Raw genomic sequence first — 25,163 nt, forward strand, 5'->3', positions numbered from 1 at the left:
ATACCATTAAAAAAGTTTGTGGGTTCGTTATTTATTATTTATTTGTCCCTCTTAAAATGACATATTATGTCTTTTAAAAATAACCTACATACATACATATGTGTACGTTTTTAAATTTCGCATACAAATTTTGTCAATTTCTTAAAATTTATCAAAATACCAGGGGAACATAATTATGTGTCAGACATAAAATAGAGCTATCCGAGCGGCGCCATCTGTTGTCAATAATAGTCAATAACATATTTCACGCTGCTGCACTTATGTCTCTTTGCCACTATCATGTGGGTTTGTGTCTTCAATGACATTGCTAGCACATGCCTTTTTCTTAGCAGCATTGCCAGCATCATTTTTTCATTGGGTGGCGATATTAGACACACATACATACAGTAAAGGAAAATATCCCTGCTACTCAATTCTGTTTGCCTGGTATTTTTGAGATTTTTCTGTGAAATTGTTGTGTCGTCACAACAACAACACCAGGGGGGTTTTTGGGTGGTGCTCTGCTCACACACAGGGTATTTTAAATATAATTTTAATAAAAAATCATAAAATGTCAGTTTTTTTTAAATAAAAAATTCTAGGTATTTTTATTGCTTTTATTATTTAATTTTTATAATATTAAATAAAAAAAGAATTAATTGTATTATGTAAAAAACCTACTACTAAATAAATCGTGATCCATGGTTTTTAGTAAGCGATTTTAGTTTTAAACTTTAAATCTTGGTTAATATAGGATTTTCTAGATTCTTTCTTATTTAAACAAATTGTAGAAAATATACTTACTACAAAATACTTACTTACTTTCTTTCATTTTCACCCATGTTTTTTTGAACCAATAAAAAATCTAATTTTTTTAACATTGATAAACACTTTTGTAAAGTTTTTATTTATTTATTAATTATTGTTTTATAATGATTTCCTGATTATAACTTAATTGCTAAAACAGTTTTCGCTTTTGTTATTAACTAACTAATATTACTACAGATAGAATAAATAATTTTATATTTTTTTAATAATATAAATAATATTTACATAAATTACAAGTATTATTTAAAGAAAAAAAACGGGATATTTTTGAAATAAGTTGTCTAAATGTAGATTTCCATTGTGATTTTTTGCAGAATTTTTAATATATTTAGCTTGCACATTGCTGATTTATTTATTTTCGGTTCCAGAACCAGCAAGGATCTAATAATTTTACTACAATAATCGATTTTTCTTTTTTGATATCGAAAAAATATACTGTCTAGTTCTGATTCACAGGTTCTCTGGATCTCACACTCAGATAGTTCATTTCTTTAAGGTTTTGGGAATTTTGATGTTTTTTTTTTGGACTGAAAAATTTTTATCTAACTACTTTTTATACCCTTCACCTTGGTAACATCCCTAAGTATTCGTCTTAGACCCCATAAAGTATAAATATTTATAATCAGCATAAAATTCTAAGTCGATTTAACGATGTCCGTCTGCCTGTCTGTTGAAATCACGATACAGCCCACATTATTTGACGTAGAGCGTCAACATTTAGCAGAACAATTTGTATTGTGTCTAGGATGGTTGGTATTGAAAATGAGATATATCGGATCTACGTTTTGCTATAGTCCCCATATAACAGTACCTCCCGATATTCGGTATGTTATGCTATTTAACACATGTTTTTACAGATTTGTCTAAAAATTGGTATTTGTAGGTCATAATGGGTTCTATTTGTGTGGCAAAATATTGTATGTGTAGGTCCACGTTTTTGTAAAGCCACATACAGCGGTACCTGCTACATTTTTTCACAGATTCGTCTAAAAATTATTATTTTTTGGTCATTATGGGTTCTAGCTCCGGAGGAGAAAATTTGTATGTATAGGTCCACGTTTTGGTATAGCCCCCATATAATGGTACCTCCCGATATTTTCATAATTTTTGTCACATTTTTTCACGGATTTGTCTAAAAATTGGTATTTTTGTCATAATGGGTTCTAGCTCCGGTGGCGAAACATTGTAAGTATAGGTCCACGTTTTTGTATAGCCCCATACAGCGGTACCTTCTCCTTTGCCACATTTTCCCACAAATTTGTCCAAAAATTGGTATTTGTGGGTCATAATGTGTTCTAATGTTTGCTTTACCCTAAGGTAGAGGGTATTAAATGTTCGGCCAGTCCGAATTTAATGTTTTTACTTGTTATGTAAGATACTTTTTATACCTAAAAAAATTGAAAGCCGATTTAATTTTTTTGCTAATTAAAAATTTATAGTTTGTCAAGGCATTGATCAATATTCAATTTTCTTTGTCTGAGGTCTAATATATAAGGAATCATAATCTTGGACTTTTGCTGGAATCATAATCTTGGACTTTTTTTTAAATAGAAACAAAATTCAAATTTGCATTAAAAACAATAGAAAATGTACCAATTTTTTTTTTTGAATTTTTTTTTGCGAAGAAGAGTTTTACAACTTCAGAAACAAATTTGGCAAATTAGAGTCAAATCGATGGAAAAATGTGGACAAGATCCTTGAAATATTTAAAACATTCGAACCTTTCATTACTATCAACCACACAAAAACGAGGACCTATATTGTTAATTTTTTGCAAGTTGGTAAATATGACTAAATCGAAACGCGAAAATTGACGGAAATTTGAAATCGAAAGAAATTACCTCGTTTACACTCATTTATGTCGATTTCTAGAGTTATATTTCGTAAAATTTCCCATTGCAGGAGTATTAGCTATCGTGATATTTTCAAACTCCTCGACAAATGGCATTGGATGTTTATTTCGATTTTTATGAACTTCAGGAATATTCAAAATTTTGACCCTTTGCGGGGGAGGTACCAAAATGAGTGGACTTTGATAATAATATTACTATGTACCAACTTTGAACCAAATGTAATACTCCCTTCGAGAGTTACCGTGCGCACAATCCAGTCAGACAGACAGACGGATGAGAGAACATCGCTAGATCGACTCCAAATGTCCTATTTATTTAAAGAGTAACTCATTTATAATTTTAAATTTCTTAAATTATTACATGAAATTATAGCTACATACAAAACACTTTAAATGTTACTAGAAAACAAGTAAAAAATCAGCTTAGTTCGGGCGGGCCAAGCTTTTAATATCCTCCACCATTGAGAAGGAACTTGAAAATTAAAAAAAAATCCAAATAATACCATTAAAGTAATGAACTTTATAGAGGGGCTATACGAAGACGTGAACCTGCATAAGCAATTGCTTTTTCATAGGTTGTAGGTACCCATTAAGATCTTCAACTACGAAGTTTGAAACAATTCGGGTGAAGGTACCGTTATATGGGGGCTATACGAAAAATTGAGCCGACATTTAGGTACTTAACCTGCCTACTGCCAAATACATATGTGTGCCAATTTTTAGCCTTCTATCTCAATTCGTTCGGAAGATGGCGTGACTACAACAGACAGACGGACATATAGACAGACATACACACAGACAGACGGACATCGCTAAATCGTATTAGAATTTTACACTGATCCAGCCAGATCCACCAGACAAAGCTAATATACCCTCCATAGAATGGTGGAGGGTATAAAAATGAAAATCCACTTCATTCGATGGATAATGGTATGAAAAAGAGTTAACTTTTCAGTCCACGCAGAATTGTCTTACAAATAATTTAAAAAAAAAAATTAACAAATTCTTATTAATTCTTAAAGTATTACATGAAATTATAGCTACAAATATTAATGTTTTTTTTTTCAAAAATGAATTAAATTTTCCAATATTATACATTGACTCTTCATATTAGTCTTCAATAGATCACATTAAATATATAATTTTAATTTTCCATTTTGTTTTTTCAAACAATAACACTTCATTTTTTTGTAACATTCAGTATATATAATAATAATTGTATTCATACATTATAGGTTGTTATGTATATAAATTTTGCAATAGCCATGGTTAAAAAAAAAGAACATTGTAGAGCTGTCATTAGCGAAATGTAATTTTCGTTTTAATTAAATTTATTTTTGCATTTGCTTTTCGTTTAAAATACCAGTCGTGACAATTTTAAAAACACATCGAAAAATCATGTTTGTATATGTAAATATTTCGTAAATTTTCTTATTTTTTCATTCCATTTATATGGTACGGCGGCGTATCTTTTTTCATTTTGTAATATATAATTGTATATTTTCATTTTTCATAGGTAGAAACCTCCATAAATTGTTTGCTTTTCAAAAAATGTATTGTGAATTATGTATGTGTGTATGTATAGCGTTATTGAATATTTTTTGTTCGATTTAATTGATTTTATATAAAGTGTTTTGTTTTGCATAAATTTCATTTATCTAATTGTTTAATGAACACGCAGATTTTATGTTTGAATCGATTTGGTTTTTATTCCGATGACTAATTAAATTGACACATTGAATAGCGTTGTTTACCATCTATGTAAATGCATAATGACTTTGCGTTTTGTTTGTATGTGTGATTGTTTTATATATATTTATGAAATTCGCATATAATTTTTGTTTATAACATCAACAATGAATTTAATATTTTTTTTTAATTCTTCGATTTGTGTTTGTTTTGTGATATGTCTTGAGCGATATTTGTATTTATTTACTAATGATTTCAAATGCTCGGGTATATGTTACGATTTGAATGACCTTCAAATGGTATCTACTTCCATATTTACTATTTTCTAGCTTTAATTTTAGAGTAAAATAAACCAATTGATATATGTTTGTAATTTGATGAATATAAGGGAATATGCGGTGGAAACTAATGCAAATCGATTTGTAGATTCACAATTGTGTATAGTTAAGTTTCACAGTTAATTATATTAACATCTTCTAGTTTAATTAACATTTGTTTAAAATTAATTTACAATTTTCCAAAAAAAGTTTGGCAAAAAATAAATCATTTAAATCGATTTGCAATGATTTCCAACACATACCCATATACGTTTTAATACTTTCACTATAAGACTTGATCATTTCAAAACATTATAATTACTATATATATTCATTAACTATGTTTGTTACACTTGGTTTAAGCAAAATTTATTTTACCTACTTTTTTTTCTGATTAAATTTTGGTTCCAATAATTATTGTTTTCGTTTGGCTTTGCCGGCAAATCAATAATTTAATTCGAAAACATCAAATATGAAATTTTAGTTAAATTTTTAATTTGCCGAATGATTGAAGATTAAGCTCTATTAACAATAATTTACGTATGTATATATGTACATATCAATATATATTTAATTATAAATTTATTTTAATTATTGTTTGTTACCAATTGTGCGTATTTGCATTAATTTAGATTTATTTTCAAAATATTTGAACATTTTGTTTATTAATATATTATTCAAAATCAAATGGAATTCAAAAATATGAGGCATAAAAATAATTTAAACGAGGTTTTTTGAATACTGTTATAATTGGTTACAAATTTTGTGCTTTGAGATTTACCAATTATCTCAATATTTTATATTTTTATTATAATTATATCATAAAGAATTAAAAGAAAGAATTACATTTAAACAAGATTTTTTTGAAAAGTTTTGAATTTGCTTAAAAATTGTTAAGTAGATTTATCAAATAATCTCTTAACTCAGATATAGTATAGACTTCCAAATATTTGAACGTTTATACATTTTAACATATTATTCAAAATCATATGGAATTTAAAAAATATGAGGCATAAACATAATTTAGACGAGGTTACGATTGGTTACAAATTTTCTAGATTGAGATTTACCCATTCTTTCATTTTTTTACATTTTGCAATATATTAATATCATACAGTATTAAAAAAATTATAATACAAGCCAAAGAATTAAAATTTTAACAAGATTCATTTTTAAAGTTTTGTAATTGCTCATATTTTTTTGAGTAGATTTATCAAATAATCTCTTTACTCCGATATAGTATAGACTTAAAATCGATATTTTCCTGTTTTAATCTTATTTCTAAATAACAATATATTTCAGTAGTCCCAATGGTGTTGTATGTGTTGATCGTGATTTAAATGATGACTGATCTGAAAACAGCTAAATTAGCAAAAATTATAAATTAGAGTAAAATTGTCTTGCTATGGTTGTGTGTTGCATCCATGGAAATAATAATGAGATCTGAAAGTGTAGAAAAAGAAATATAAATTAAAATAAAATAAATAAATGTATATAAATATTTTTTACTTTTACCAATTAATTTCTTTGTTTTTTTTTTTTGGAATTCAACTCTGGGCGGATTTTGGTTTCATTTGTAATGTTGAAAATAATGTGGATTACAACTTTTATAAAATCAAAATTAAGGTGGTCGTTATATCCATGTTGATTTAGTACTGAAAAGTCCTGCAACATTATTTTTAATCCGGTGCATAAAAAACGGTACTATTTTCTATGCTACATGTGAGTCTATGTGATGAATTTGATTTTTTGAAGAATTTATGTGGAATTGTCTTTAATGATACTCTTGGACAATATTCTTCTCGTAAAAGTATTAAAACTAGGCATTCAAATCTAGAGATAAATTCTAAAATTTGAATGGATCTTCTTGAGTAGAAATATGGAAAGTTGTATAAACGTAGAAGTCCCTATGACCGGTTTGGACGTCCGGCGTTCAATAACTTTCTTTGAAGAAACTTGCCAAGCAATACACATTAAGACCGTGAAGATAACGAAAGTTTTGAGCAAATCGGCTAACAACCATCTTAGATGCAATCAATTCCAAAATCAAATTCAACATTTCGAATAAAACTTCAGGGACTTCAGCAATTTGTTTAACTTCTAAAGAAAACGCCTCATTGATATTTAAAATTTTGGCCCTTTGTGGGGAAGGTACCAGAAAGAGTGGACCGGTATATCCTATCTTCACAGCAGATCTTTTGTTAGTACAAATAATGGGATGTGTGAAATATGAAGACAACCGGATGCTTATTTCAAAACGTTGACCCTTTGTGAGGGAGATACTAAATCTATCTCTATTTTTATAACAGATCTAAATGTAATCGGATGTTAATTTTGCGTTTTATGAGCTTCATGGATAATTGAAATTTTGATCCTTTGTAGGGGAGGTACTAGAAGGAGTTGACCGATATATCCCCTTTTCACACCAGACCTTGGGTTAATGATGTGTGTAATTTGAAGACAGTCTCACATCACATTTTATAAGAGTTATATTTATTCAAAATTGTGACCATTTGTGGGGGAGGTACTTGATGGAATGGACCGATATTGTTAATTATGGCACCTAACCCAGAGCTGATGCAAATATTAGGATTTGCAAATTTGAAGTAAAATCGGATTTTCCTTTCTTTCTCTGTGCACTAAAATATTTTCTTTGAAAATTTTGACCTTTTATGGGAGAAGGAGTGGAACGATATTATCCATATCCGAACTCGATCTAAGTTTGACAATATTTATACGATGTACCAAGTTTGGACCAAATCGGATACTCCCTTCGAGAGTGCGCATCAGCCAGGCAGACAGACAGACGGGCGGACATCGCTAGATCGACTCCAAATGTCCTGAAACGGATTTGGTCTAAAAGAGATCTTGGGCCTAAAACCGTTATTTTGATGAGACACTTTTTGGCCGTATCAAATAATACAGGAAATATGTACAAAAGTTTTAAAATTCCTGCAGTTCAGGACAATAAAAAAATAACTCAAAAATACAGTTTTGTGAATTTCCGAACAATGCACCACAAAGTTACAAAAATTAGAATGTTATTATTTTACATTTTATAATCACATAAAGTACAAACTGAATTTCTTTTGGGTTTCTGATTAATTAAAAAAATCTTGATTTTACAATAATATTAAAAAAAAAGAAAAATATTTTGTTCTGAATAAAAAAAATATATCTTTTTTTTTAAAAAATCCAATTTTGAAAATACTAATAAAGTACAAAGTGAATTCTCCTTCTTTTGGCTTTTTGATTGATGAAAAATCTTGGTTTAACAAGAATATTTGAAAAAAAAAATTAGAAAAAATGTTTAGTTCTTGATAAAAAATATTTTTTTAAAATTCCAATTCAAATAATTGTGTGTTGAAAAAAAAATTATTTATATTGAATGCCCTGTAAATTGTTATGTTTTAACAGATTTGTAGAGTAATAACATGTTTTATTAATTAAATGAATATAACAATCTGACTGATCTGGAAAAAAGAACAAAATTTTTCTTACAAAAACAGAATAACAGTTGCAAAAAGCTTTGAGCTTTAGATGAAAAAAAAAAAAATCAATTTGTAGGTTTTTTTGTTTAATAAATTTTTATTAAGTTCTCTTCAGTTTAAATTTTTGTATAACGTTTTCTTTAAAAACTTCAGCATTCAGCAAAATAATAATAATTATAATTATATTAATTAATTAATAATTAGTGTATGTTGGGATATTACTTAAATGGAAAAAAAAAATAATTGGGATTACTAAAAACTATAATTTCTTTTCTTTTCATTTCTCTTTTTGTTGTTGTTGTTTTAATTATTTTAATATTTATAAATTAATTAATGTATATATAGTAGGCATATATAATATAGTTTTTTTTCATGACAATTTTTTTAACATTTTAAACAACTTTTCATTTTTTTTTAATTTGAATTATTTTAACATTAGCTAAAAATTAAAAACAAAAAATACATTAATTAAATAAATCGTAGATTTTTTATTAAGATTTTTCACTTTTCACCCAGTCTCGCAATGAGATACTGAAACAGTTTCAAACTGTTGGATTTTTATTTTGTTCCTTTTAGGGTGGATTTTTGTTTTTATTTATTTTTTTTTCTCATTAATTTAATTGTTTTTTTTTTTAATTTTAGTAACAGCATAGTTTCCATTTTTTGTTTCTTCCGATATTTATTTTTTTTTATTAAGAATTCCCAAAATAATGTTAATAAAGTTTCCGTCGTTCTCCACTTGGAATACTTTGTAGACATATGTCGATTGAACAAATGCATGACAAAACATAAGCAGTACAACATATAAACTTATTTTTTTTAAAAATAGCAATATTTAAAAAAATGGAGGGTATTTTTGTTTAAATGAAATAAAGAATTATCATACTCCAAAGCAAAATAATAATATTTTTTAATATTTAAAAAAAAAAATAAAGACAAAAATATATAGTAAATCTTTTTGTTTGATAAGCTTAAAAAAGACGAAAATTAATTATGCATTAAACATTGAAAATATATAGAAGAGAATGAAACTAATTTTATAATTATAATTAAAAAAATATAGATGAAATCACACAAATAAGAGACCTTTAGGAAATTTGGATGGGGGATTAATTTGGGGAAATTGTGATCACAAGGAAAGTGGGATAATAAAACATTAAAATTGTTGTTTTGTTTTTTAGATTGATATGTTATTTAAATATGAAAGGAATTTGTGGGACGATGTTGGTGGGATGCAATCAGGGGTAGGAGAGAGATAGAAAGTATTTTAAAGTACATACTGGTTTTCTTTCTTCTTTGCTTGTATTCCTTTGTTGTTTTTTCTTTCTTGTATTATCTCAATAACTAATTCATTTTAATTATTTTACACTTTAAACTAAAACTTGTTTAGAGGGTTTTTGTTTTTCTTTTTCATTACCATTTGTTTTATGTATGAGCAGAAATTTGTTTAGAAATGATCTTAAAATTTGGCCCTGGGGATATTTATTTTTTTTTTTCATTTGAGAAGTGTAATTTGTATTGGAAGTAAGTGGGGATTTTTCTTATATATTTCTTTTGTATATACTTTAGTTAACCAGCTAAAGTTTGTTATGTAGCTAAACTTTGAATTTTATTTGAATTCAAAATGTCTTGAACAGAACATCTTGGGGTACTAATGTTTCAATAACTAAATATTTTGGGAGAGTTGCTTTTGAATTACATTGGAATTTTTCGATGGAGCTCAACATGCTTGTCTTTATTTTAAGTACATATTTTACCAATTGGAATCAAATTTGTACACACATTCAATCCAATCTAACGCCATATTTGACCATGCTATCAAATTTCATCCTTAGAAAATGTTTGCCTAAAAATAGGTTCTGCCCAAGCTCAAGTTATTTTGCCCTTTCTTTATATCAGCTAAATTCCGAATTTAATTTTAAAATGCCATGAACAGGACATATCTTGGGGCACTAATGCCACACCAACTAAAATTTTTTTGAAAGCTGCTTTTTTATTTCCAAATTCCTTTTTGGAAAATTATGTTTGGTATACCCAATATTATTTGAATTTTTATTGAAGATTATCCTTTGCCCTATACACATCTCAAATCGATGGAGTTCAATATGTATATCAATATTGTTTAAGTAAATAATTTTACGCAGTAATTGAAATCAAATTTAAACACACAATCAATTTAATTATACAACATGTTTGGCTATATCTCAAATCTCATCCTTTTGAAAATGTTTGCCTGAAAAGAAGTCCTGGCCAAGTTCAAGGTAATTTTTCCTTTCTTTAAATTAGCTAAATTCCAAATTTAATATAAATTCAAAATTCCATGAACAGAACACCATTGGGGTACAACTATCATAAAAACTAACCATTTTCAGAAATCTGCTTTTTTATTTCGAATTACATTTTACGCATTTTTTTGATATACCCTGTATTTTTTGATTTTTTTTGAAGAGAATCATTTGCCCTATACGGATCTCAAATTTTTTGCAGTACAACTTGCATATCTCTATTTCGCATCCCTTTGCACATGTTTGATTGAAAAGAAGTCCTGCCTAAGTTCAATGTCTGGAAATATATATTTTGAGTAAATATTAAAAAACCAACTTCTTTAAATGAGTGTATGCCTAAGATATATGTCTAAAAACTGAGCATTTCGGAGGACTCCCACCTATTTTTGGATTATGTCTGGAATATATATTCTGAGGAAATAAAAAACCATTTTACTGTCACGAACGTAGAAATCGGATGTGTCTCAAACAATTTGAATAACTTCATTTTGAAGCAAGAGGCTCCAATGGCTTATGGTAACAGATGTGATGAACAGTACGATATGAAATTTTAAGAGACTTTATTTAAAATAATAGTTTATATTTTCAAAATAGATTCAACTTTGATTTAGAAAGAAATAATAAGTTTTCAAAATAGCCTAAAATCGCTATACTTGGCAGATTTAAAAATGGATTCAAATTAAAATTTTAATTCAAAATAAAAGTTGTTGAGGAAATGGGCCCTAGGATTCGGTTTTATAATATATAGATTATTTTGAGAAATTCGGAATGTTTACGTCACGGGCAGTGTGAAAATCAAGAACATTAGATATATAATTAGAATTGATTTAAAATATGTTGGAAAGCCCATTTGGACCTAAATCAATTTTTGTAGTTTTTTTAATGGTACCATACAGATCAAACCGGTGGCATTTGCCCTTTATTTATGTTCTCTGTTGTAGTAATAGGTATTCTTTAAGACAATTGCACACAAAAGTTGTGCTCTACTTTACCCGCTAAATTTTATCCGATGGTCATCCAAAATGCAAGACTTCTGCACTGTCCTAAACTCTAGCCTTATGCGAAATAGCGTGATGATTGGTCTTAAATTGTGATCTGTACAGCTACTGCAAGACTAGGAATTTTTTAAGTTTTTGGTCCGTTACATTCCCTAAATATGGAAGATGCCGCGATGGAAGGACGATAATTATGCCTGTAGCGTGATTACAAATTTACATGGACAGATGGACAAACGAACGGATATAATAGAAGATCAATATGTGATATCGTGGATCTTGAACTAATATTTCGGGTGCTACAAACTTTTTTGAACTTATAATACCCCCATCACATAGTTTTGTAGGATTTAAATATTGGCACTACATTTTTCAATCAGACACAAAAGGATTCTTACAAGAATGGTACGAGGTAAAACTTATCTTTAGCATAACATTTTTGAAGTGAACATATCAAATTGAATACTCTAACTTCGAAGAGGGTATTATTGATTTTAAAATAGTATTTTCATGCTAGGGGGTCCAATCAAGAAAGATAACTCAAAATTACATTTTCGTAAAATAGAAATGGGGTCTTTGGGAATGATAAAAAACATGGATTTTAAATATAAAATATTTGTATAACTAAATGGGAAGGTTTTGAATTTCTACTAGGCATCCAATTACTTCCAATTTATAATTATGTGCTCTTCATTACATGTTGATATTGGTTCGATGTGTGTTCATTTAATTTGTATCATGTCTAGAATTCAATTTACATTTGCATAAAATGAAGATTGGGTCTCTTGGAATATATATAAAAAACTGATTTCAAATATATATGATATTGTTTTAATTGAATGGGAAGAATTTGAATCTCTGCCGGAATTTAGTAGTACATATATTTTCAGTTTATAAATTATATGCTGCTCATAACATATTGATATCTTCGATGTGTATTCATTTCATTTGTATTGTTTTAGCTCATTTGAATCTTCCAATATTTTTCATTTTGTTTTTCATGGGTAACTATTTTGGATTTTATTTAACTTTTCCCTCCCTAATAAAGGATATTAAAGAATGAAATTTTCCCTCAATAAAATGTTTCCACATAATATGCTGGACAGGTTTAAAACTCCCCCCAATTTGCTGTCAACCGCAAGGTTTCTGATTTACCCAATTTTTAGGTAAAAAAACTAATTTGATTTCCCTCTACTTTAAAATACTGGCTAATAAATCCCCAAATTTTTCACATCATCACCACTTTAATTTCAGTATCAGCCGTACGAAGAGGGATGATTACAAAAATTGTAAATTAAGAAAAGGCTTAACCCAAACAAAGTGAATGACAAATGTCAAACTTTCATCATTACGTTTCTTACTCCACAATACAAATACACATTCTTCTCTCATTATTTCTGCTAAATTAAATAGAAAACTCCCTATTTTTTCTTTGCTGGCCAATCACTCTAAACAAATTCTTCATAGGCTACACCGCCACCATCTGTACAACATAAAAAGTAACTAAAATACTTTTTTCTTTTCGTTAAATAATTTCTATAGTAATGCGTATAACTACTAATATTACTATTTTTATGGTTTTTATTAATGCTCGTTTTGTTCTCCCTATACTACATGCAACACAAGAAACGATGAAAGAAACTTTTGGCATTCCTTCGCGCCCTAGAGGCCCTTAGCTAACAGATAATACCCTGATCTAGACTCAAACCATTTGTGGCAGCGCCAGCACTCTTCACCACACCGTGATGGTGCAGATGATGATGGGGCGGATGGTGATGCGAGTGATGGTGGTGGTGGCCCGGATGATGATGGGAGTGGTGAGAGGACGAGGTGTTGTTGTTGTTGCTGCTGTTGGAACCACCACCATTGAATAGTAAAGCATTTGATGATGTTGTTGAGGTGTTGGTGGCATTGCTACTGGAACTGGTAAGACTACCATTGCTGCTGCTGCTGCCGCCTCCATTGATCAATGATTTGGTACTGTGGCTAAAGGGCGAGGCAACACCGTTCTTGTGTACCGCATTTGTTGTCACTGTTGCAGCTACTGCTGCTCCTACTCCTGCATTGGACGAGGGATGCCTGCATCCATTGTTTGCCGTTATTGTTGTAATGCCAGCCGCATTTGTTATTGCATTACAGGAATTACAATAAACACACTGTGTTTTTAAATTATTACTGCTGGCCAATAGCGGTGGCGGTATAGAAACAGGGCCAGCCGATGTTGTTGTTGTTGTACTGCCCAACTTCTTAACGCTGTGTATGGCCGTTATGGGCTCGGAGGCTCGTCTCAAAGCATTGTTGATGGTAATGGCCGTTGAATGCTGTGTCGGAGGATTCTGCAACGATGGTCTGCCATTGATGAATTTCGTTTTCGTTTCGTTTGTTTTCATCGTTGTGGTGTGGTTCGTCGTAGCAATGGCCGTTGGCTTAAGGCCGCCGCTGCTACCGTTCGTGGCAAATTCTGGTGGGTTCATGGGCTGTTCGCCACCCTCCAATTGGAATTTCTTCACTAAAGCCTTAACCGAGGTGGGAGATGTGTCCGAATTTGGTGCCTTGCGTATAACTTTGGGTGTAGTAGGAGCATCTGGGAAAAAAGAATTATGATTGTTGGTGGTGCCATTAGTAGTTGCTGCTGTTGTGGTTGCAGCTGTATTTGGACTAACAACACTTAGGGAAGCGGATGTGGAGGAATTCTGACATGCTATGGAAGCATGGGAGGGTAAAGTTATGGTGGCCACAATATTAGAGGGTATCATAGAAGAGGAATTGCCCATTGCTGTGGGATTGATGAGAATTGTTGCTGTGGTTGTGGTATTGGACTGTTGTTTTACTGTTAAATGGGGTTTCTTAATGCCACCGACGCCGCCTACGCTGCTGCCGCTGCTAATGCCATTGGTAGAGGGTGAAATTTTCTTGGTGGTCAGAAAGGTGTTTTCTTTATTGGAATCGGACGATTGGCGTCTGGCTGGTATGTGAAGAAACTGTTGTTGGTCCGGCGGCGGTGTTGTTGACATTGTTGACGATGTAAAATGTTGGTGTTGTTGTACACTGCTTAGGGGTATGGTAATGGCTTTTGTTGCTGCTGGCACATTATGGACCGCCGTGGTCTTTGTTGTGGCTGTGGCTGTGCCCAACGATTTGGGAGACTTTAGAAAGGATGACATTGTGCCATTTGTGCCTAGCTGGGATGAGGTCTTGTCATCGGAAATTTTGCCAAAACCATTTGAAGAGGACGCATGGCCATTGGTTAGGCCATTTGCATGACCATTGATGTGATGACCATTTAAATGATTCCTGGCATGGCCATTGGTGTTGGAGGTGCTTGAGTTGATTGTGCTAGATGAAGTAGTGTAACCATTGCTATGGCCATTTGTGTTGTTGTATTTCTGATAAGTGGTGGTATTAGTGTTGGTGTTGGTGGTGGTGGTGGTGGTGTTGCTGTTGTTCAATAAATCATCATCATCATCAACTTCCTCTTCTTCTTCGGAATTGTCTACACTTATTGCCTGGGGTTTATCTTTAACATTTCCAATTTCTTCATGTACTACCTCATGATGATCCTCAACAATGCTCTTGTGGGCTAAATCTACTTGCTGCTGCTGCTGCTCCTGCTCCTCTGCTGACACATTGTCAATGATGTCTTCTTCTTCGACAGCTACGGCATGATCATCGCTATCCAACTCCTCATCGTCAACTTCGTCATCTTCCTCATCGTCGTGTTCCAATTGCTGCTTATTGCTGAGTTTAGTATTGAAAATATGTCTATCGATGCTACATTCGTCTTTAAGCCAAATGTGTTCGAGACATCCTGCAGCAGTCATGCGATCTCTGTAACAAACAACAACAACAAATTAAATTTCAATTGCATAATTTTTTGGAAAATACAAACAAAAAAACGAAAACATACCCTGGCTTTATTCGCAATGCTTTGCGCATAAAATCAATGGCTGCCGATGAGACGCCTCCAAATAATTTATCCGGAAATGTTAGTGCACATTGTGATATATTAAGGAAGGTTTCCTGTTTGGTTTCACCGCCAAACGGTGAAAAACCCGTCAACAGGACATAGGTTAGAACACCCACCGACCAAATGTCGGTGGCCAGGGATAAGGGTTCATACTGTAGGACTTCGGGGGCCACATAATCGGGGGTGCCGACAATTTCACGTACATTGGTACCCTCGGTAACAACGCGTGAAATGCCAAAATCACACAATTTTAGACCATCTGTAATTTAGTAAAAAAAAAATTGTGGTTAATGGAATTGTTCCACTGGATGCCCAGGTGAGTGGCATACTTACCTTCAATACGTTCTCCGCTTAAAAGTATATTTTGTGGTTTTAAATCTAAATGAACAATGGATCGTTTGTGCAAAAATTGTAATGCTTTAAGTACTTCACGCATGCAAATGCGTGCCTGGCCCTCGTTCAGACACTCTTCGTTGTCCAGAAATGTTTGTAGTTCACCGCCAGTCGCTCTGCAAGGGAGAAAGAACAAGAAGATGTTTTGGTTTATTTGGATTATTAATTACAGAAAATAAAATCTGGCGAAAAATACTCACAAATCTAATAAAAGCGCTGTATCCGAACGTGATTCATGCACAGCATTTAATTTGACAATATTATCGGCATCATTACACAGCATGAGCACGGCTATTTCATGTTTGATTTCTTTATCGGACGATTGGGCACGTCTTCGCCGTTTCAGAAATTTCGCTGCAAAATGAACTCCAGAGTTTTTGTGTATCGCCCGGCGAACAGCGGCAAATTTGCCTCTGAAAGAAGAAAATAAAAAAATAGGAAATTAGTATAATTTTTTAAGTGTTAAATTTCTATTTTTTAATATTTTGTAGTGATTTTCGGAGGATTCGGTAGGCAAAAAGAGAGTAAAAAATTTCCCATGAACGCGTTCTTTTGCCTTAGGGTAACTAAAGCAATTGAGTCATGACAATTGATCTGAATCATCAGAGATAGCTTTAAATGAAATGGCTGTACAGGGAATTTTTCTTCATCTCATGATGGCTGGCTATGGCCCATGTGGATAAAAAATAACACAGTGCAAAACAAAAATAATTTCAGAAAAAATCCAGCTGGTTTTGAAAGTAGGGCTAAAAATAGAAAACACGTGTATTGGCGTTTAGAGATGGCAAATTACTCCCTCTTCCACATTTTTTAAAATTTTCCGATTAAGATTTCAGGGAATCTCTTGATTTTATGTATATAGTGTCTTCGGCAATATTATAGATACGAATATGAACATTATTTTGATCAGACATTTTAAACGCTAGAGCGAGTCACGAAAAAGGACTCTTTTTGGTTATTTTTTGAATATGTGGTCAAAAAACTCCATTTAAACGGGATCGTAGCAACTCAAAATATTTTTTGTTATTTTTTATAAAATTCTACACACGATCAAATCCGATTTGTGTTTTCCACAACCCAGACTGGCTATTGGACAGAGAAAATATAAGAAAATTTGAAACGAAATGGGTAAAAATGCAAAATTTTTATAAACAAGGATTTTTGTTAGCAAAAATGGATGATATTTTTTCATGGTATGTATTGAATATACAAATTTATTTTATTCAGAGACTCACAATGAAATTCGATCTATAATAATTCTTCTTTTGACAGTTTCTCCAAAAAATGATTTAAAAATTGGGATCTGGGCTTAGATAGAAAATATGTCATATTAACAATAAAAAACGTAAACACATAATTTTCCACTTTTAGTATTTAAGTTTGGAATGTAATTTTCTTGAAAACTATTGTATTTAGATACATGATTAATTCTGAGGTTTATAGTGAAATTTTGTTTAGAATATTTCTTCCTTTGACATTTTTTGTCTAAAACGGAATTTTATGTTATTTTCAGGCGTCAACTCGGAAAACGGTAGAGGAAAAGTTTATCCAAAAATTAGAAAGATTTTTTAGATTTCTTTAGCAAGATTGATTCATTTTTTTTTCGTTAAATAATGGAAATGGAGATTTCGTTTCTTTGGTAGCTTATAGTGAAATTTAGTGTAGAATATGTCTTCTTTTGGCACCTTCGGCCTAAAACGAAATGTTATGTCATTTTCAGTCGTCAACTCAAAAAAGGCCAAGAAAAAAATTACCCAAAAAAATTAAAAAAATTGGATATATTTTTGGTCTTCTGATGCACATATTTTGATATACAATAGAAATAGAGATTTCTTTTCTTTGCCGACCCATAGTGAAATTTCGTATAGAATATTTCTTCCATTGACACTTTCTACCTAAAACCAGATTTTATGTTACTTTGAGGCGTCAACTCGAAAAAAGGCCAAGGAAAAATTTATCACAAAATTTTGAAATATCATCGGTTTCTTTTTGGCGACAAACATTTTTGATATAAAATGGAAATAGAGATTTCTTTTCTGTGGTGGCTTATAGTGAAATTTGATGAAGAATATGTTCGTCTCTGACATCATCCTTCTAAAATGATGCTATGTTGGAGATTTTTGCATACACTCACATAAAGTAGGGTTTTAACCAGAAAACGTGTTTTTAATATATGTATGAATTCCTGGCGTTTTGACAAGATTTACACTTATGATGTCTTCTAGAACACATAGTAGAGTTTCATGACAAATAATTTTGTAGAATATTTTGACTCACTACGATCTCGTTCAAAGGAGTTTATAACCATATTTTCGAAAGAGAACCAAAAAGACCCATTTTTGACTCGGTTGAGGGCTAAGATTTCCGACCAAAATAATTCTCGTATTTTTATCCGCAATATTGCTGATGACACAATATACCCAAAATCAACGGATTCCAAGGAATTTTAAACCGAAAATATTAAAAAAAGTGAAAGAGGGGGATCTTACCCCCGTCAATTTGGGTTACTTTGCGATGCAAATTTTTAAAGACGCCGATAAAGTTGTTTTTTATTTTTTACTCTATCTTCATAATCTGCTGGAATTCCTCTGTATTATTGAATAGATTGAATTTTGTCGCTCAGTGTAATTATAAAGTTTAAAAATATTTCTGATTTTGGCAAGTTTTCCAAGTTTGAGAGATTTTTGTTTAATGAAAAAAAAGACCAAAAAACAACCATATGGTCCAGCTGGACACTTGGGTTGTTTTGATGAATGAAAATGTTGTTGTTGGTGTACGACAATTTCCGTCCAAATCGCAATAGACAACAACAACAATCCGCCCTAGTCAGAATGTCTGGTTAAAAAGTGGCGTGTATGAATATTTGTTGGTGTCTTGCGGATATTTTGGGCGTTCATGTTTAAAATTGAAAAAAGTAAGCAACAAGTTGTTGTGGTTATTACGAATATGATTTTGGGATTGTTGGATATTTACAAACAAAATATATGGCCAAAATAAGAAAAAAATAAAACTAATTAAATATGGCAAAGAGGAGGCCAGACAGTTTGGGATGTAAATCATTATTTGTGATTTTTATTAATTTTTTTTTCTTAATTTTAGTAAATGTCTCCAGATTTGCAAAAAATAAAAATTCTTAGGAAAAACGCTACCAGCTTTTCTTCTTCTTCTTCAATTAACAAGCTTTAAGTATTTTCCCGCAGAAACATTAATTTGATAAAGCGATTTGGTTCTCACTGGTTGGCCAGCCAAACTCTAAATCGTTTCCAAGAATATTCCGCAATTCATTTTGACTTTTATGACGTCTATGTTAAGCCGCCGCCACCAAGCCAACTTGAGCAGCTAGCTAAAAGACTTAATAAGCCGACTGTCTACTAATATGTGGTAGGGGAACTCTTTTCTCCTTCGCTTACAAAATTGTCTTGAGGAAAACAATTAAGTTAGGCAGCCAGGCAGCCAGCCAGGCAAAACAATTAACACAGAGAAGTTGGGAAAAAATGCTTCCCCCAAGGAAGAGGAAAACGACAAGTTGTAAAGAGTTCCGACGACAACGTCTAGAGGGAATTGCGTTTACGATTTTCACACACACACACACGTTCACAAATTACATTTCAATTTTGTTATTGACAACTGTTGAGGAGGAAGAATTCTTTGTAATGAAATAATTAAAAAGGAGAAATAGTTGAACAAAACTATTTACACTCAGAAAAAAAAAAGACAAAACAAAATAAAAAATATAAATAATTAAGTAAATAAATATGTAACAAATAAATAAATACATTAACTAAATATATCAATATCAATAAATAAGACTATATAAAACAATAGGTAGATAAATAAATTATTAAATAAAAATTAAAGAAAAGAAAGAAAGTAAGTAGATAAATTAATTAATAGACGAACAAAAAATAATAAATAAATAAATATTTGAAAATAAATAAACAAAACAAAATAATAATTAAAAAATAAAGCAAGAAATAAATAAAAATAAAAAAATAAAAGAAAAAAATAATAAAATGTCTTCTAAAGAGAGAGGGATTCCTTCTCTTCTCAGAGAGAAAGAGAGAAGTCCTTCAAAAGAACTTCTTTATTCTGAAGAATTTCAAAGACTTTCAAAGAGGTCATCTGAGATCCTATTAAACAGGGGAGCAATTTTAAGTTACTACAAAGAGAGAATCCTTTTAAATACATTCCGCGGAGGAAGTCCTTCAAATTGTACCTTTCTAATGCATCCTGCAGGGAATATATCTTTGAAAGCTACTCTAAAGTCTTCAAAAGAGATTATTTTTGTAGGTCTTCCACTCCTAGAAGATTTTCTTAAGTTATTCTAAAGAGAGAAGGCTTTTTTCCAAGGTCTTCTAATGAGTAACACATTTTAACGGGTTTTCAAAAAAAGTCCGTTTCAAGGGCTTCTAAAAGAGAAAGGCCTCTTGAAGGATTCAAAAAAAAAAAATCTAAAGAGCAACTTTTAGAGCTTTTTTATGAAGAGAGGACCTTTCCAAAGAAGACCTTCTAAAGTTGGACCGGGTAAAAGCGGAGACGCGTGACTTCAATGAGCGTAATTCTCTCCGCACAGAAATTGTCGGAGTAAAAGTCCACTCTGCCCAATTCTATTCCAATGGTCTTCTAAGAAAAGCGAATTTTTAAAGGACGACTTTTAAAAAGAGAAATACTGTCAAAGTTACTTTAAAAAGATAATTCCTTTCTAAGGAGAGAATATCCTTAATAGCACCTTCACAAGACATTTTAAAGATAGAAGATCTTTTGAAGTTATCATAAAGAGGACGACTAAAGAGGGAAGTTCTTCTAACGACCATCAAAAAACAGAATATTTTCCAAAGAGGGAAGTCCTGACGAAGTTGATTAAAACTGGGAATGCCTTTTAAAAGGTCTAAAGAGGAAATATCTTTTATCGTTAGAAGGTCTTTTAATGGTCCTTTCGAGTTATTTTACAACAGAATCTCTTTTTAAAGACTTCTAAAGGAAGAAGACCCTTTGGAACTATTCTAAGGACAAAAAACTTTTAAATGTCTTCCAAAAAATGTACTTTCTGAACTTCTCATAAAGAGAAAATCTTCTATAGGGAGAATATCTTGAAAAGGACCTTTAAAGGACTTCTAAAAATAGAAGATCAATACCTTCAGTATTGTCGAGAGAAGTCGATTTAACGGGCACCTAAAAAGAAAAGGTTCCGCCGAAGATTTTTTAAAGTGAAAATTATGTTTTAAAGACTCTTTTAAAAAAAATCTAAAGAGCAACTTTTAGAGCTTTTTTATGAAGAGAGGACCTTTCCAAAGAAGACCTTCTAAAGTTGGACCGGGTAAAAGCGGAGACGCGTGACTTCAATGAGCGTAATTCTCTCCGCACAGAAATTGTCGGAGTAAAAGTCCACTCTGCCCAATTCTATTCCAATGGTCTTCTAAGAAAAGCGAATTTTTAAAGGACGACTTTTAAAAAGAGAAATACTGTCAAAGTTACTTTAAAAAGATAATTCCTTTCTAAGGAGAGAATATCCTTAATAGGACCTTCACAAGACATTTTAAAGATAGAAGATCTTTTGAAGGTATCATAAAGAGGACGACTAAAGAGGGAAGTTCTTCTAACGACCATCAAAAAACAGAATATTTTCCAAAGAGGGAAGTCCTGACGAAGTTGATTAAAACTGGGAATGCCTTTTAAAAGGTCTAAAGAGGAAATATATTTTATCGTTAGAAGGTCTTTTAATGGTCCTTTCGAGTTATTTTACAACAGAATCTCTTTTTAAAGACTTCTAAAAGAAGAAGACCCTTTGGAACTATTCTAAGGACAAAAAACTTTTAAATGTCTTCCAAAAAGTGTACTTTCTGAACTTCTCATAAAGAGAAAATCTTCTATAGGGAGAATATCTTGAAAAGGACCTTTAAAGGACTTCTAAAAATAGAAGATCAATACCTTCAGTATTGTCGAGAGAAGTCGATTTAACGGGCACCTAAAAAGAAAAGGTTCCGCCGAAGATTTTTTAAAGTGAAAATTACCTTTTAAAGACTCTTTTAACGGCCATCTAAAAAGAGAAGATTCTCCAAAGAAGCTGAAGGTTTTTTTTTAAAAAGAGAATACCTTTCAAAGGTCCCCTAAAAACAGGAAATACCTTTCGTCGTTAGAAGACCTTTTAACTGTTTTCAATTGTTTTTTTTTTTTTTTAGAGCAGAGATTTTTTATGGCTTCTAGACAGAGAAGACCTTTAAAGGTATTTTAAGAACAGAAGAACTTTTAAATGTCTTCCAAAAAATACGATTTTATGAAGACCCTTTAGATAGAAGAGCTTGATAGAATAATTTTCAATGGTGTTTTTTAGACAATGGCCAATTGAGGGGTATTTCATGGCCAGAAGATCTGTCAGAGATTTTACAAGTTTTTTCTACCGACTAGCAGACATTCAATATTGGAAGATCTCATTTAGGTCCCCTACACGCAGAAAATTATATGAGAATAGTCTGGTTATCGAAAGAGTACAGAAACAATTTCGATATCAGCCTGGAAAAGGGAGAATTTAAAATTCAATGATTGATTTCATGAAATGTTTAATTTCTACTGTTTTTAAACATTTTTGGTCCAAAATTATTAAAAGAACAAATTATAAAAAATATATATAAATAAATTTTCTACGCTGATTTCTTGATAATTAAAAAAAACTAAGTAAAATTGGACTGGAGAATGATGTCTTCTTTTTAAGCAGCATTGCAATTGTCATGATTCACACTTGTTCAAAATCATTCGTGGTGAGAGAGTTTTTCCTTTTGTATGCCGATGAAAATTAAGAGAGAATATGTGTATCATTGTTTTTACTTTTTCGTTGGACACGACCAGCTGGACAAACGACGGACAATGATAACAACAACAACAAGAACAATTAAAAGGCATTGGCTTATTAAAGGCTAAGATTAACAGCCTGTTCCACGATGTCGAAAGAACACGTTCGCACAACTTTTACACGACAAACAGCTGATTTCCGTTCCACTAAAATCCATCAGAACGAAAATTTGCACGAAAATCAAAGCGAACGAAAACGTAAGCGTTTCAGTGTAATTTTGCGTTCCACTATCTTTTTTCTTTCGTACGCATGCGAACACAAATGTCAAAATCAGTCACTTGTGTGTTTGCTGTCGAATGATAAAAATTAAGGAAAATTGTTTTAACATAAACATTTCTTGATTGAAAATGGAAAGAAAAATGTAAGTAAAAATAATAAATGCAATTTAATCTGTGAACAACAAATATATATTTTTTTATTTTCTCAATTCCAGCACGAAAAAACTACACAGCTGCGGGCAATAGTTGAGTATATGGGGGAGAATCCTAAGTTCGCCAGAGGAGTGCCAATTTTTGGAAGCAGCAGGCAATCCCATGAAGACCACTGGAAAACACAAACCTAGAAAAAATCATTTTTTTATTATTTTAAAAATGTAAAAATACAATCATACTTACTGGTTGTTAGGTACTTCAAATAAATTCGAAGCATCTCTTAAATGCCTCCGTGGCACAATTTGAACCTCCTCCTCATCATCCATAAAAAATAGGGCTACAGAAATATTCATTTTTTTCTTTTTTAAGAACACAAATAATCTGAACACAATCACTAGAAATTTTATTTTGTTTGTTTATTTACAATTTGTTTGTTTACAACTGAACTGTCAGTTGAGACAGAGCCACTGCTGCTTTTTCGCGTTTATATTAGACATTTGGCCCTTTTTTTTGCCTTATTTCGCGATTAATTTTGCCAAAAAATATTTTGCAACACTGAATCACGTAAGGCTATGCGAAAGAAAGAACGAAAGTTAGTGGAACGCATTCTTATGCGAAAGTGAGTGAGTAGCCTTCGTTCGCACAAATTTTCTTTCGAGATCGTGGAACAGGCTGTAAGTATTGAATGTTTCCGGTATAGTACGGAACAATTGACTAATAACAACAAAGCCAATAACACATAGAAAACAACTTAAAATATTGTCAACAACAATATTGCCAAGAGAGGGGGACAGCAATTGTAGATGTGTGCAACATACAACATGTCGGAGAATAGTTGTAATCAACAACATAACAAATTGTCTCTTCCTCTCAGTAGAGAATTGAATTCATGTAGAAGAAAGGTGCTTACACTCGAGGGAAAAATTGCTCAATACAAAAAAAATGAATAAATGAATAAATAAACAAAAAAAGAGTCAAAAAAGTAATAGATATTATTTATTACACTCGAGGAAAATAATTCACTTAACCAAAAAAAAAAAAATAAAATAAATAAATAAAAAAATTTAATAATAAAAAAAATAAATTTTGAAAAAGGCTAGAAGTGAGTGGTTCTCACCCTATTGAGAATGCTCGATACTTAAAGAGCTTTGCTTCTTACCAAAGTTATCATACAAAAAAGCTGAAAAACCAAGCTATCATTCCTTTTCTTGGTAGGTATCAGCAAATATTTTTAAAAATTGTTATTTAATAAAAATATAATATTTAAATAAGAAACCTTAAGATTTACAAAAAAAATAAAAAAATTGTTATTATTTTTTTAATATTGCTTATGAACTTTACTTCTGTCCAACAAAAGTATTTCTCTTCCAAGTAATAAATAAAATATAAATTTCCATAATACAACAATTTTATATCCACAGCTGGCCAATTGCCAGCCGGCAATAAAGGATATGTTTATTAGCACTTCACAGAGACATGCGTACATTTTTTGTAGCTCTTGGAAAATTTACCGTTTCGAAATAGGTGCATAGTTTTGTCTTTATGCCCAGTTAGTTGTGTGCCGGATAATTGCAGTTTTGTCCAGCACAATTTGAACAAAATGTGCGAACAGCAACAGGAAACGTTCGAGGTGGCGGGGGTCTATAGCGCAATAGAAGTGCGTTGGAGTTGTAATTTGTAAATTCATTTTGTTGTAATTTTTGCTTGTAATTTATTGACGTGTCTAGGTTGGTGTAAGGAATTTGTGTTAATTTGTTCGGGCACGTTTTGTGCGGAATTAATTAAAACGACAGGGAGACTAATGGGTGTAAGTAGGAAAAAAAATCAAGTTAATAAGAAAATAAAAAATAGATAAAATCCTAAAAAACTTGATGTTTTATAAGCTTCATGGGTATTAAAATTTTGACCATTTGTGGGGGAGGGTACCAGAAAAAGTGGACCGATATATCTCATCTTCACACCAGACCTTTGGTCAATTAAAATATTGTAATGTGTGTAATTTTAAGACAATCGGTATCTTACATGACATTTTATAAATTTTGACGCTTTGTTGGGGAGGTACTTGATAAGGTGGACCGATATTGTTTATTTTCGCACCTGACATCGCACTGATGCCAAGTTGGAGAAAAGTCGGACTATATTATCTTTT

The 25,163-nt window shown here is 31.4% G+C and overlaps 1 protein-coding gene and 1 long non-coding RNA gene across 3 annotated transcripts in view; both read right to left on the bottom strand.

Annotated features, from left to right (window-relative positions):
• Window positions 1–8,225: 8,225 nt before the first annotated feature.
• LOC101900001 (death-associated protein kinase related) overlaps window positions 8,226–25,163 on the bottom strand; it is a 381,165-nt gene continuing 364,227 nt past the window's right edge. For both annotated transcript variants that reach the window (XM_059120919.1, XM_059120920.1), the window contains exons 3-6: window positions 15,997–16,209; window positions 15,737–15,912; window positions 15,344–15,662; window positions 8,226–15,264 (exon numbers count right to left, since the gene is read on the bottom strand). In XM_059120919.1, coding sequence (XP_058976902.1) covers window positions 13,113–15,264; window positions 15,344–15,662; window positions 15,737–15,912; window positions 15,997–16,209 — 2,860 coding nt within the window. In that variant the 3' untranslated portion in view covers window positions 8,226–13,112. The remainder of the gene's footprint in view (window positions 15,265–15,343; window positions 15,663–15,736; window positions 15,913–15,996; window positions 16,210–25,163) is intronic.
• Window positions 23,028–23,510, bottom strand: LOC131801862 (uncharacterized). Its single transcript, XR_009341937.1, has 2 exons — window positions 23,258–23,510; window positions 23,028–23,186 (listed from the first exon to the last, which is right to left on the bottom strand). It is a non-coding gene; the product is annotated as an uncharacterized LOC131801862 (long non-coding RNA).

This window comes from Musca domestica, unplaced genomic scaffold (genome assembly GCF_030504385.1).
Source record: "Musca domestica strain aabys unplaced genomic scaffold, Musca_domestica.polishedcontigs.V.1.1 18, whole genome shotgun sequence".
NCBI lineage: Eukaryota > Metazoa > Arthropoda > Insecta > Diptera > Muscidae > Musca > Musca domestica.